This window comes from Syngnathus leptorhynchus, chromosome 3 (genome assembly GCF_054491065.1).
Source record: "Syngnathus leptorhynchus isolate UIUO chromosome 3, UIUO_Slep, whole genome shotgun sequence".
Taxonomy (NCBI): Eukaryota; Metazoa; Chordata; class Actinopteri; order Syngnathiformes; family Syngnathidae; genus Syngnathus; species Syngnathus leptorhynchus.
In genome coordinates this window covers 1,695,901-1,710,830 of record NC_141197.1, presented here as the reverse complement: position 1 = coordinate 1,710,830, position 14,930 = coordinate 1,695,901, and the positions used below count along the sequence as shown (strand labels likewise).

Below are 14,930 nucleotides of genomic sequence, written 5' to 3'. Positions count from 1 at the left end.
CGTTTCTTAATATTTATTTCGGATCCCTGGCAGTTTAAAAAAAAATATTAATTAATATTATATATTTTCTTATTCATCCATGTTTATCTTGGGGTTTCTTTCTTTTCTAATTCTTTTTCTTTCTGTAATTGTCCATCCATCCATCCATCCATCCATCCATCCATCCATCCATCCATCCATCTACCCATCCATGTATCTATCCATGTATCCATCCATCCATCCATCCATGTATCTATCCATGTATCCATCCATCCATGTATCCATCCATCCATTAAGCCATCCATTCATCCATCCGATCAATAGTTAGTGCTTTTTGAAAAACAAACTGACTCTTGTTTTGCAGTACTTTTGCTCAAGAGAGGATCAAGAAATGAGTCACAAAGCAATTTTATATAGTTTTCAAGTATTCAAAACTGTTAAATAAGTACAAGGCGTGTTCACGTGATTTACATATTGGACAATAGATGCACTGCCCAGTTTTAATTCTCTTTACAGGTTTCCCACTAACCACGCAACACGCTAAATGTTTGCAAACTATTTACATTTTTTGTTTCCTCTTTGACTCAATACAAAAAGTTGACAGCTGTCTATTGGACAAAGAGCACACAAATGGTACATCTGGAACAGTGTAGTAGGATGCAGACAATCTGACAAAGGGGACGGACAAAGCCCATTGGAAAACGATGATTAGCTGCTGGTGATATGAACAGTACATAACACAAAAAGTAGGTAAACATTTTTTTTATAGTTGATCCCTCAATCTATTGGGCTGTTTAACTTCCAGTGAGGAGAAAAATAATAGACAGAAAGACTGACAGTAGTAAATGCAACAATTTCAAGAGGGAAGCTGAGCATTTTGAATGATTTTGTCTTTAAATTTGGTCAAATTGCTTAAGGCACCTGTTGATATTGAATATATTATTTCAGAAATTGTGAGAATGACGCGAATATTTGTAGTGAGTTGAAGTTCGACCTTGTGCTGCCATGTGCAACACTATGAGACAGGCAAGAAATCGACAGAAAGGAAAGCATAGCACCACAGGTGAAATGACTGATTCCGAACCATGTCTGTTTGAGATCATGTGCTTTCTCAAACTGTGTTGATGAACAGCATTTCAAAATGACTCCAAGAAAAATGAAATTAAGAGTCTTCTCTTAAAAATATTAACTGATTATCCAACATAAGCCAGTCTTTCTGTAAATTACTTTTTTTTTTAATAAGACGTTTTAAAGTCAAGGTCACATTTATGCATATACAAAACAACTTTGATTTGCCATGTTTTTATTACAGAGTGGCTCTAAAACGAAAGAAACATTGGCTCATTTAAATAGTGATGAACAACAAAACCATGTGCTTAGATTTGTTTTGACGAACTCGTTTACATTTTACAAAACAAATGCTGACAGTAATGAAAGAAAAGTCCCAGGTTTAGAGACTGCAGTAATTAAAACATGGCACATTAATCTAAATGAAGTGACTTAGCAATATTATAATGCTCCTGGACCAACAGCACCACACTGAACAGTCAGCATGGTTTCTGACATACAAAAAAAAAAATACAAACTATGACGTGGGGGGGCTTAATAAAAACCTGCCTATAAGACAGAGTGGATAGTCACTGTACACTTTCTACAATATTGATGTCCATTATGAATATAACAATTGCACTCACTGAAAGGAATAGTTGAACATAAAACAATTCTCTCAATTTTCAATTCTGCAACCAAGACTATTCAAGAACAAGATGATCTTTCTGCATTCTAAATTGCACAGGGCGAGTTGCAACTTTTGCCGTGAAAGTAACCAAGTCCAACATTTGCTGCCAGTAAATCGACTACTACTGAATACGGAAATAATTTGAGGGGGAGCGTAGGGAGATATTTTTTTTCCCGTTATGTGGGGTGCCTTCCAAACAAAAGACACAAGGAATGAGGAATTTCTAAGATAACCATCCCACTGCCCAAACATTGATCACAACTATCCCTCAAGGATCGCATGAGTAGCCGGCAGCCTTGTTCTAAGAATAGCTAACCAGTGATGGGGCATTGTGATTTCCTTGGAATGTTGTCAAGAGTTATTTGAAAATAGGAATAACATGTTGCATAGTTTCCTACATTCATAAACTGTAGTTTGTAATTGTGAAAAATCATGAACATGTCTTCACGCACATGAATACCATCCATCAATTTTCTATATCGCGCTAAGGTTGCAACCATAAAGGTCGTTTTAGCAGTTTTGTCATTTCAGAAGTGTGTATTAAACCGGTAGCACTCCTATTTGTTGCTGGCGACCCGTGATCTAAACAAAAATATTGTATGGACGTAGCTTACAATCAAAAGGGTAGGACAGAAAGCCATCTGATATCAAATAATACAGTTAAAGTAGCTATTGTCTTGAGACAGCATTAACACTCCTCCTTGAACTTCTGCAACATTTAAGGCTTAATAATAATAAATGTAGGATGTGCAAAATAATTCACCCCCTATTTCCTTTGTAGGCCAGTAGCTGATTTCTGACTGCTCCAATGTTGACCAAATTGACTGATGATTAGTCCATCTGTGTGTTACCTGGTCTTAATATAAATGCACCTGCTTAGTTGTGTATCACAAGTAGCCACAAGGTAGGTAGAGCCTTGGCCTTCCCTGGCAAACAATACAAAGCAGCTGTCCCGCATGGGGGACGCTGGAACGTTAAAGATTTGGTGTCTGGGGCTGCTTTTTTTCAGCAGGGACTGGAAGATGGATGATGCAAAATACAGGGCCATTTAAGAAAAAATCTGCAAAAAACAAACAAACTTGAGAATAAGATGCAGGGTTTATCTTCTGACAAAGTAAAATCGCCAATGGAATGGTTCAAAACTAAACATATCCAGGTGTTTAAATGACCAAGTCAAAGTCCAGACCTGAAGCCAATTGTTAACAACTTTTCACAAATGCTATTCAGCTAATCGACCTGATCTGGAGATGTTTAGCACGTTAGAATGGGCAGAAATTTCCACATCTCAATGTGCAAAAGTGATACACTTGTGGGGGAGATCATTTCAAATCCTTTTCACACATACACACAAAAATTCAATTTTATGTTTTGAGACCTGAAATGTTGCAAAAGGTAAAAAAATCATGGGGGGGCTAATACTATCGCAAGGCACCTTAGCTGGTGTTTTATGTGGTTTGGCTGACTTGACTTTGATGCAGTTTTAATTGTCCAGTTGATTGGATGTGGTTTGGAAGGCTCAATCAACAGCTGTCAACCAACAGTCAACAAAATGCAACACATAAATGCTGTTCCAGTTGGCCTCATTCTCAAAATTCCAAATGAGAACCATGACAATTGCTTATAAAATTGTCTGTGAATGGTAAAACAGATACAACGTGTTGATGTAAACCAGTGGTGGAAGAAAAAAAAAAAAAAAAAAAATCACATTAGGTCATGAATGCAATTGAAATTGAGTCGATTTGTTTTATGTTACCAGCCCCTTCTAGTAATGTTCTAGGCCAGTATACATAATGAATCCTGTCCTCAGAGAAGGTGAAATTTTTTCAGTCTTCTGAATGGACGCAACAGGTCCATATTACTGCATCTTCACAAGTTTAAGAGCTCATCGATATTGAACAAGTCTACTTTAAAGCATGCCATGATATTGGATGGTCTCTTCTTTGATTGTAATAAGTTGCCTAAGAAATTTGTTAAGCACTGTGAGGGATTTTATCGAAACATTCAAAGATGATTTTGGGGCGAGAGGGTGGATTTTGAGGAGCACACCCAATTAGAAGTCAAAATAAAATTAAGTTTCATCTCAACTTGACTCCTAGTTTAAATTGTTCTTATTTAAAACCGGGGGCTCTCTGGTGACGCTTCTGAATCTTTATGAATACTGGCCCAGAGGCAAATTTTTGGGAGATTTTTATTTTTAAATTACTGAACTTATTTTACATCAACGCAAGAGTTGATTAGCTTGTTTTCTTTATTTACAAGCTTTATTTACAAGGAGAGGAGTGATGAGTTCCACAAGCTATGCATTGAGTCTCAGAGACTGATCCTCTCTCCTCCTGGAGGAGATATCAATGTCGATGGAGTCTTTACCCACAATGAGTCGCAGACGTTTTGCAGGGGGAAGTGGAATGAAATCGTCTTCAAAATCATTGTCAAAGTAGTCATCATCGTCATCATCTGCATCGTTCTCATCATCAGACGACGGATCTGCCAGAATCTTTTGGGTCCGATGTCCAGCACTTCTAGCCTCAAAACCCGGACACGCGTCACCGTGAAATGACACCTGATCCGCCTTCATCGGGGTGATTCTCCGTGCGTCGTCCTCTCTCTTCAGCTGTATCTTTAGCTTTGTCGAGTTACTGTGGACTGGAGCAAAGCCGTTATTAAGTTTGGCTATGTACGAACTGCCTTTGTCCTTGTCGTGGTCCTTGCTGAACTTGATGCTAATCTTGCTGGAAGAGGCAGAGTTCACCGATGAGGCAGAAAGACTGGAAGAACCAATGAGATCGTTGGGATCGCTGGTCTTGCTGCTACTACTGTCCCTCCGTCGACGAAGCGTCAGTTTGGGGAGACCCGTTGTGTTCTCTAGGATCAACTGCGCGTCGTACCGAGTGATCCTGCGCTTCTTCTTGCCCTTGTCCTGTGAGCGACAGCTACTCTTACCTTTGTCCCTGCGGAGGGATTTTCGGCCATTGGCAACCCCGTTGTAGTCCCTGTGCCGGTCAGAGAAGCTCAACAGAACCTTCCCACAGTCAGAGTAGTTGGCGGAATGACCAGATGCCATTGGCATGAACGGTTCACCGTAAGAGTCCTCACATTTAATTGTTCGCTCTGTCCCGAGCCGCGTCGGCCGTTTCAGTCTTGCGCATGAGCCCCTTTGGGCATAGCTGGGATCTAATTGCGGCTGCTCCAAACCGATCCCGTGGTGGAGATACTCCTCCATGTCCGATGGCTCGGATTTAATGACCACGGGACCAGGGGCTGGGCTCAAGTTGTGCATAGCACCAGGATTCAGCTTGACACCACCTGCTGTTTCTTGGGCTTTGACTAGTGTCCTGGTGGACCTGCGAGTTCTGTATGTTGAGGAGAGGCAACCCTTACCATGCTGCACAACCGTTAAATTCACGTTTTCCTTTGCGGCATGACGCGTCAAGCAGCCCCGCTGGCTAAGCGCCTGCTGGACCAGCTCCTGTCCATCCTTCTCCTTCTTTACGGAGACGCCTTTACACAGCGACACCTTTGAGTCCCTGAGACCCAGCTGGCAAGTCTCACCTTTGGCCAATGCCTTGGGCTCTGCACCCCTTCTGCGACTCCGCAACTGGACTTTACTTAGTGAAGGCTTTGATTGGGATTTTAGTCTCTTTGGTACCCTATTATTGTTTACACGTCCTTGTTTTGAACATGAGGTAGTGAGGGCTCTTGACAAAGTCTGTCTTGTTTGAGTCCTGTTTTTATACTTGAGGCCAGAAGATCTTTTTCTGGCAGCTACACAAAGACAAAAGGACACATATCAGCAGATTGTTGAAAAAATTAAAAGGACTATTCTCCACTTTCTATACATAGATTACCCCATTTCAGTTGGAAAGCATACTATGCATTCCACACATTACGTTTCATTCATAACATTGCTTTGCGGTCTCAGTGGGGCAAATAAACGGCACAAACGCTTACATTGATGTGTTTTTGGCGATTCCTGAGAGTCTAGATCGGTGTGGGAGCCTACGGAGTGAGAGTCCAAATTTGGGTTTCCTTCTCCTAACTTCTTCAGACGGTTCAGACGTTTGTCTGTTTCCCGCAACCCGTATTTGCTGTTGATCACTGGAACTTCAACAGGCAGTCCGGCTTTGGATTTGAACGCTCCCATGCCGCGTCTGCACGATAACAAATGAAATGTGAATTTTAAAAAAAGTAGGACTAACTTCAAGTAACAATTGAAAAGTTCATCAAATGTATTAATTCTATTTCTGTAATATAAATTGAATTTATGAACACAATCCTAATGCTTATATGTAATGTATCATTCAAAAGGTGTAATGTTTCTGTTAATTATTACATGACACTAAATTATTGACACCAACAATAGATAAACCAAGTTCAGACGTACTATGTGATGATACTGTGTATGAAAAGACATTTTTCAATTTACCGTTCACAGGTGTAGCATTCACAAAATTCATTATTTTCCCCAAAGAATCCATCTCCATAATAACAAGAGATTTCCTCGCCTGGTTCAATATCCCTCAGCACCTTTACACAGGCAGTGTCCCGCCCTGTCGATACAAACTTTAAAAAAAAAAAAAAAGGCCATGAATGGAGAGCATTCCAACCTTATTCACAAATGATCCAAAAGCACTATTAAAACCCAACAAGTAACTGTTGAAGATTTACTCACCTTGCAGTTTGGACGACAATCTGAAAAAGCAGGAAAAATAAAAAAATTAATCCTCTAAACAAATGTGAATAACATTTACCATATAACTTCACGATTGCCTCACATAGCAAAAAAGGAAGCAGAAAGTGGCAGGCATCTACTAAGTGTAAGAGGTTTATTGTGGCATTTATTTACTTATTTACATGTTTTTATATTAAAAAACATTGATGAAATCAAATTGGAACATTCAAAGATTTTGACTGCTCTCAATCCTCATATTTGATTTTCGTTTTAATAGTGCAGTATGTATTACTTGTTTTGTCATTGAAGGTAAACTTTTAATGCAAAATATAATTGTACAGGAAGGTCATGGACCCAGGTTGACTGGGCTGAAGTCTTTTAAAGGCAGAATAGTGACCGCCTGAAAACCTGTCATTGTCAACCATGTCAATTTGTGAATAATATCGACTATCAAGCCAATACTATTATTTTCTTGATGGGGAAAAAAGCTGCTTAGTTGTCAAATAAAATTAAATGGCAGGCAGCCTTTAGACAAACGATAGCAATGTTGCTAGACTACTCATAAAACTCAATAGGCAGTAATCAAGACTAATACCATGATTAATAAAAGCAGCTGGCCCCAGCCAAAGCTGTGCACAGTTCTTGCGTGTTGAATACATGACACTGAAGTCATTCTCTCCATGCCGCAGTAGCATGTTTTCTTCACTCTCTGACAGCTCAGCAATACATCCCACCAAATACTCGATCTTATCGTTCCTCTTCCTGCAACCCATCAGGTGCAAAGGTGTGTTATGAACATCACAATAAACGTTTAAATGTGCACTGAGGGAATTTATGACCAAAGTGGCATGAACTTACCATTCTTTTGTTGCCACAATTTTGGCTCCATTTTGCTCTGAAGAATAGCGATTACATGGAAGAATCTCAAACCCACTGTCAGTAGCAAACACCCGCAAATAGACAAATACCTGTGGGGAAAGCTTACAGTTAATCATCTAGTGACAGGACAATTGAGAAAGAAAAAGTGGACTGTGATCACAAAGAAACACTACATGTTGTTTAAAGAGCTTTTCTTGAGATTTTGTCTTGTGAAGAAAAAGGTTTCGGGACCAGTCTCCTGATATCAACGCTCGGAAAGCTTTCTCCAAGTTATCATGTTTTTTGAAGCGTTCAATGATTTCCTTCAGCTCCTCCTGCCTTCCCTTTACTGGCCGAAATCTGTAGAGCCAAATGAACAACAAATACAAATCCTGAGGATAAGCGGTTTGGGACTGAATTAAGACCAGAGACAGATGCATATTGTATTCCTACGGCAAAAAAGAAATAATATTCAACCTTCAGTTCCACCTTAGTAAATAGCTGCTGACCTGGTGTTCATTTTGTGCGTCTGAAAGCCTAGGTAAGGATCTAATATGAGACTTGTGGTCAAGTCATCATTTTCACAGAGCTCCTTAGCAGTCATTCCTGAGGAGGGTACATATCGCCTCTCAGCCTCCAGGCTGGTTGCATGAAACCCTGCAAAAACAAACAAGAATCAGAATGTGGAGCTGCTACTAAACTACACTCTTGGAACTAAAAGCACATTCAACTCACTACGGCTACATCTTCGGTTTCTGGGGTGGGTTTTGTTGTGTCGCAGGGAGACTCGCTGTGAATGCTGAGACCGAGACTGGCTCTGGCTCACGGGCTGCTCGCTGGTCAACTTGTTTCCATGTCGTCTGCCATTTAATACCATGTTCTTGGATTCGCCCAGCCACTTCATGCCCACAAGCCCCCTGATCCAGTTGCATTTAGTCTCTGAGATGAAGAAACACTCTCAAGTAGGGAAGACTGGGGTCTTGAATAAGAATTCTGGAAACACAGCAGAAAAAAATACAACTACAAATGAAGAAAATGTGAAAGAGGTTTTGGACAGAAAAGAACAGGAGACCTTTTAAAAGGATGACATATTCATCTTATTATATCCTATTGTGTTAAGCGGGCATTTTGCAGTTCACACAAAATTCTCAAGAAAACTGTGATTGTCAATAAGCATACAGGTGCATACGTTTAGAACTCATTCATGTATGTAGCTTGTGCTGCAAATAAATAATTGGTGAAATTCTAATGATGTTAATAATGACATCCGAGTCAAAAAAAACTTCTGAACCCTCTAAACTTAACGGGCGTTTGTACCACGAATTGAGTGCACGAATTAAGTGCATATAACTAAGATAAGCTATTGCCAGTTTCCGCAGTAAGCCAGGGTTGACCGAACAGACCGGTAGAAAAGCATTTCAAAACGGAACTGTAGCGCTATTTAGTGGTAACCTAAAATAATGCACGGCTTTGCTGTCAGTGCAACAGTAACGCACTTGATCATATTGAGACTCAATGTTTAACAGCAACGCATGGACAATATAATCGCGACAGAATGGAATTCATAACGACAGTGGCATGAGAAGCAGTTTTCAAATCATGGATCCAAACTGAAAACCGTTGGTCTTGTACCAAAACACATTACGCACGATATTCTTCATCACGAGTAAACATTAATTTGCAATGCAACACAACGGCGCGCGCCGCGCGCACGCACGCACGCACGCACGCACGCACGTACGCACGTACGCACGCACGCACGCACGCACGCACGCACGCACGCACGCACGCACGCACGCACAAAGTTGACCGAGATGAAAACCCGGAAGGCCACCGCGACATTTGGAGGCTAGAGATTGTCTGTCGGCTATTAGCTTGCATTGTTTGCTAACAGGTGCCGCTCCACACATTGCCTTGGTTAGCATGGAGCTAGCCACCAAGACGACGCCTGATAGGCTCGTCCGAGGTGCTTAGCTTTGTAGCAACGGCAGACGCCGGCAGAATGTCATGACAAAACGAAATAAACAAAGCTGACTTGATGCCTCACAATTAGTCGATGTTCGCCGGTAACGCGAACGTTAAACCTTAACAAACCAAAAGACTGACACTGCGACGCTTGATAAGGGTTGGATTTTGACGGTGATTTGACAGAAATCTAGTGCAGCATCGCAAAATAATAATAAGTCTACATTTGCATGAAAATCAGTCAACACAAGAAACGAGACATACATTTCAGAGAACAATGGTCCTTTGATGACTAAACTTACAGATTCCTATCGTTTTAGGCCAGCTATTTGTTAGCGAACACTTGAGACAGCTAGCTTTAAACTTCATCAGGGTGCGCGCATAGCATGCTATGTAAGCTAGCATAAGCAATAGCGATCGGTCGGTAAAACACACTACCTTTACTATTATCATATGACAGCGATGAAAGTGAACTGACCCCATGGAGGAACCCGACGATACTTAGCGACATACATCACAAGAAACGAGAAAAATACCCACTTACAAGCCCCCCCAATCAGCAATAGCAGAGTGAACGGACGCTAATCCACTACCATTAGCCTTGCTTGTTTGATTTGGGAGCAAACAATTCGTTGTCGGTTTTACATCATGCAACATATAATCTATGACAGAGACGTAATTGGTTAATTATTTGTTATTCATGATGTCAACAACCACTTTATATTACACGACGAAAAATAATTTTCACGCGATAGTATCGTTAAATGCCCCGAGTGAAGAAATCGGAAACAGAATAAATTACGTTTTACTCACCGGGTGGCGCCCTCGAATAAGCGTGCAATAAAACAACCCTTCATAAAAGTCTTCGAAATATAAAACGGCAACGTAAATTTTACAGGAAACACAGTTTTAAAAAAAGAAAAATTAACATTAAAATTCAAGATGGCGGACTAGCACGGGCGAGTGTGAGAGAAAGGCGCAGCACGGCTAACCGACACAAAGTAGTTCCCAAGGTATACTCAGTCCTCATCAGTCCGGACCCAAAACGATTTACGGGGCAAGAACGGACTGCAAAGACCTATCGAACTATTCGTTACTGTAGGCATTTCTTCGATCCTTATCACGTATGGGCGACCATATTTATCTTGTCTTTGAGGCCGCGATGGTCGGATGCACACACAAGTGCTGCTGCATAAACAAACCTATTTACGCGTCCCAAAGACTCACACGGCAGTGGGTTCTGTTATACCTGCTTTCGGCGCAGACAGAACCACGCCACGATGGGCAAACTTGCCAGTTTGTAGCTGTCAACTGCCCCACTCTTAACTACACTTTACTCGTCTAGTATCCAACGTCCCCCGAATGACGAGTTGTACTAAAATAGTTTGTAGGATGTCTGTCATTTGTTTGTTTGCGCTTGCAAATTAACTTTTCAATAAGACTCATTAAGACTGCTTGAAATTGAGCAAACACAAAATTAAATGTTTTCAAAGGTAGAAAAAATTGATTTGTGGGCAAAACGTCTATGAAATGTATTTTACAGATTACAATCTAAAGGGAGAATTCATTTAGTCTCTGATACTAAGCACAACTCAAAAAGTAAAGTAAAATTTCCAGAACCTAAAAAGATGCACTGTAACCATAACAGGTGAACTTTATTTCACCTTCTCTAAACTTCATCATGCAAATGTCACAGTGTTTCAGTACATTTTACACTTGTTTTCTAACATGAAATTGAACAGAAACATTACACGATGGATGATAATCTGGAGGCATAGTCCTTGAGTGGTTATCATATTCACAGGTCATGGTTTCAAATCTGCCATATGGTTTGACATTATTGGTGGTCCGGGCCAGTGTAAGAACACTACTCGCATTCCGACACTATGGCCCGACTGAACACCTTTGGGTGTTGAAAATGTCCAAAATGTACATTTTCAGATTTGGACCAAAATACTTACACTGCTCAAAAAAATTAAAGGAACAGTTTTTTATCAGGGTATGGCATGAATTCAATTACACTTTTCTGATAAGGTTTGGGTCAGGCACGTGGCAGAGGGCGTTGTTAATCACTTTCAGCTGCATTGGTGTTGATGGAATTCACAACAGGTACACTAGAGGGGCAACAACGAGATGGTCCCCAAAACAGGACTGGTTTTGCAGGTGGAGGCCATTTCAAGCTCCTCCCTCTTGATCTTTTTTAACAGTTTTTCCACAAGTGTTGGCTTTAGCAAGAGTCATTATAACGACTGGAAGCATGAGGTGGTTTCTTAACCCTCCTGAAGTTGTGCAGATTGTCTAACTCCTCCAGAATGACACATCCATGCGTGCTGTTGCAAGAAGATTTGATGTGTCTCCCAGTACAAACCCCAGAGCATGGAGGAGATTCCAGGAGACAGGCAGTTACTCTAGGAGAGCTGCACAGGGCCGTAGACGGTCCTCATCCCATCAGCAGGACTGATATCCGCTGCTTTGTTCAAGGAGAAACAGGTTGAGCACTGCCCGAGCCCTACAGAATGACCTCCAGCAGGCTACTGGTGTGAATGTTTTCGCCCAAACAGTCAGAAAGAGACTTCACGAGGGTGGCCTCAGGACACGACGTCCCTGTGCCCTATGCTCACGACTCAGCACCGTGGAGCTCGATTGGCATTTGCCATAGAACACCAGAATTGGCAAGTCCGCCACTGGCGCCCTGTGCTTTTCACAGATGAGAGCAGGTTTAGACTGAGCACCTGTGATAGACGTGAAAGGGTCTGGAGAAGCCAAGGAGAGCGCTATGCTGCCTGCAACATCATTCAGCATGACCGGTTCGGTGGTGGGTCAGTGATGGTCTGGGGAGGCATTTCCATGAAGGGACGAACAGACCTCTACAGGCTAGAGAACGGCAGTCTGACTGCCTTTAGGTATCAGGATGAAATCCTTGCACCCATGGTCAGACCCTATGCAGGTGCAGTAGGTCCTGGGTTCCTCCTGATCCACGACATTCCCGGCCTCATGTGGCAAGAGTATGCAGACAGTATCTGGAGGATGAAGGAATTGACACAATTGAATGGCCCTCACGATCACCTGATCTAAACCCGATAGAACACCTTTGGGACGTAATGTTTCTATCAGACGCCACCAGGTTGCTCGTTAGACATTGCAGGAGCTCACTGATGTCCTTAGACAGATCTGGGAGGACATCCTACAAGACACCATCCGTCGTCTTATTAGGAGCATGCCGCGACGTTGTCAAGTATGCATACAAGCATGTGGGGGCTACACAAGATATTGAAAAGAGTTTTGAATTGCACAAACTGCCACATCATTTTTTCACTTTGATTTTTGGGGTGTCTATATACTGAGCCCTCTGTAGGCTGAAAACTTTTATTTCCATCAAAAGATGTGGCATCCTTTTGTTCCTGAGACATTCAACTGTCCATATCAGTATAGATATCCAAGTATTTTTTTCCCAATTGAAATCTGATGTGTTTTCGAAGTGTTCCTTTAATTTTTTTGAGCAGTGTATTACAGAACCAACCTGGCTGCAGTAGGATGATGCACGAAATAAATACGACTGGTACATGCTTGACAGGGTTAAGGGGCATTAATTACGAGATTTGGCTAGTCCAATCTCATGCAACCTGCCAATGACAGTAGTCGACACCTTAAGATCAGTGGCCATTTATCTTTGAAGGTTTGCAATAATGAAAATTACATCACAGTGCCTAAGGTCGCAAGTAGCGACCAATCATGGCTCACAAGTAGCGACCAATCATGGCTCACCTGTCTATTTGGGTTTGGTCATGTGACATTTGCAAGCTAACGCTCTACTCGAGGAAGGTCAGAACTGAGAATGATCTCACTTGGATTTTCCAATTTCCGAGACTTCCGACCTCAATGAATTTGAGCCAAATGTCAAAAACAAAGATGGCTGATTTTGATAGTTTGTTGTTATCGTTTATCACGAAGCATTTGGACCCCCAGTGAACCGTCTTCATAATTTCCTTAATTTATATAAATAAATATTCTATCTATCGCATTTAATTCATGTCACCAAATAACTTCATGCAGTCCCACTTTCCCCGAATGCAGCATAAGGCTTAGGCACAGTGATGTAATTTTCAGTCAACAGCAAGTGGCAAAATGGCCACAGCCTGAAATGGCTTATAAGGAGGTGGATTTTTTTGTTTATAATCAGAATACTGTGTTTAGACTAGTGGGGCCACATAAAACTGATTATTGTCAGGACAATTTTTGACTTGACTGCCCATTTAAGATTACCAGTGATACCTTCTGGTGTCAAAGTAACATTTATGACACTATTGATTTTTTTATAATAGAAGTGGTGAAATTTTATAGTTTACTATCTTGGCAAAGGAAGTGTTTTAGAAGTCTAAAATTACTGTTCTATCATACTTTTTCTATCTGTCCTTACGGTAACGTGTACATTGTTTTGTTATTTATGAATAACAGGAGTCATACCATAGTAACCACAATGATTCGGACAAACAAATACACTACAATGGCATCATGCGTTGTGAAACTCTGATGTGTGATTTGCAGTTACATTTAAGACTTTCATTAAACTATGTTTTTGAGATGAACAGTCCTCGTCCGACATCCGAAGCAAAAAATCTCGCATTTTTTGTTCGAATACCGATTTCTTCGAGAACCGGGACGTTCGAAAATCGAGGCTCCACTGTGTTTGTTTTCTTGTACTTTCAATAACCCTATTCCCATTATTATTATATTATTAAATAAAATAAAAAAATAAAAACGATACAGTGTTCATCCCATAACGCTTGCAGCCACATTTATTGTACTATGTATGTATGTATGTATGTATGTATGTATGTATGTATGTATGTATGTATGTATGTATGTATGTAGGTAGGTGGGTAGGTAGGTAGGTAGGTAGGTAGGTAGGTAGGTAGGTAGGTAGGTAGGTAGGTAGGTAGGTAGGTAGGTAGGTAGGTAGGTAGGTAGGTAGGCATTATGCATGTATGCATGTATCTAGTGCTTACAATAAAAATACATTTAGTGTATACCCTGTGATTGACAGAACATAATTTAATAAAATGTATCCCGTTCATATCCAACTACGGAGATTATTTGTGATTCAAGTCAGCATTAGTGTCCTGGAGCACAGCCCAGAAAAAAAGATACAGCACCTTGAACCAAGTGGGTGTAGCTACTCGTCCTATGGTCTCCAAAACCGAGTGGTTTACACTGTGTGGGCTGCATCATGCTGCTCCATTAATAAATGAAGCCAGCTGCCATGGAAACTAATGCTTTGAAGGCCGATAGATCTCTGTGAGAGAAAGGTGTGAACTGAACTGAAAGTCTACCGTCACTAATTCGCGTAGGGAAATATTACTTCATAGCTCAGATACTTGTTATTCAACAAATTGAGAGAAACAAACCAGAACAATTTGAAAACAGAGGGAACTTTCTCACAGTACAATCGGCATCTACTTGCGTGTCCAATTCAATTCCAGTATTTAGTTTGATTTCACATTAAAATGGAAATTAACTTTTATTTGAATTAATTGCAAGGAATATAAATGTTACGTTACCCTGTACTTCAGTAATTACGACTTTCTTTGGCTCTATACTGAACATTCATTTCGTCCTTCTTCCCCAACTGAATACATAGTTTCATATTATAGCAATGATGACTGTGACTCGGCAGATCGACGCTATTTGTACTACAAGACAAAAGAGGGAGTAGAAGCCATT

General features: G+C 40.9%; 1 protein-coding gene across 10 annotated transcripts; it reads right to left on the bottom strand.

Annotated features, from left to right (window-relative positions):
• Nucleotides 1–309: 309 nt before the first annotated feature.
• kmt5b (lysine methyltransferase 5B) lies at nt 310–14,928 on the bottom strand. 10 transcript variants are annotated; one of them, XM_085907260.1, is made up of 10 exons: nt 14,768–14,928; nt 7,980–8,237; nt 7,754–7,901; nt 7,439–7,604; nt 7,245–7,354; nt 6,982–7,148; nt 6,387–6,406; nt 6,141–6,277; nt 5,666–5,865; nt 310–5,479 (listed from the first exon to the last, which is right to left on the bottom strand). In XM_085907260.1, exons 2-10 carry the CDS (start codon nt 8,146–8,148, stop codon nt 4,014–4,016), a joined length of 2,583 nt encoding a protein of 860 aa, XP_085763386.1. In that variant the 5' UTR covers nt 8,149–8,237; nt 14,768–14,928; the 3' UTR covers nt 310–4,013. The 10 variants fall into 10 exon arrangements, with proteins under 10 accessions (XP_085763386.1, XP_085763385.1, XP_085763388.1 ...); XM_085907259.1 differs by lacking the exon at nt 14,768–14,928 and adding an exon at nt 10,459–10,577; XM_085907262.1 differs by lacking the exon at nt 14,768–14,928 and adding an exon at nt 9,750–9,999.
• Between the last annotated feature and the right edge of the window lie 2 nt (nt 14,929–14,930).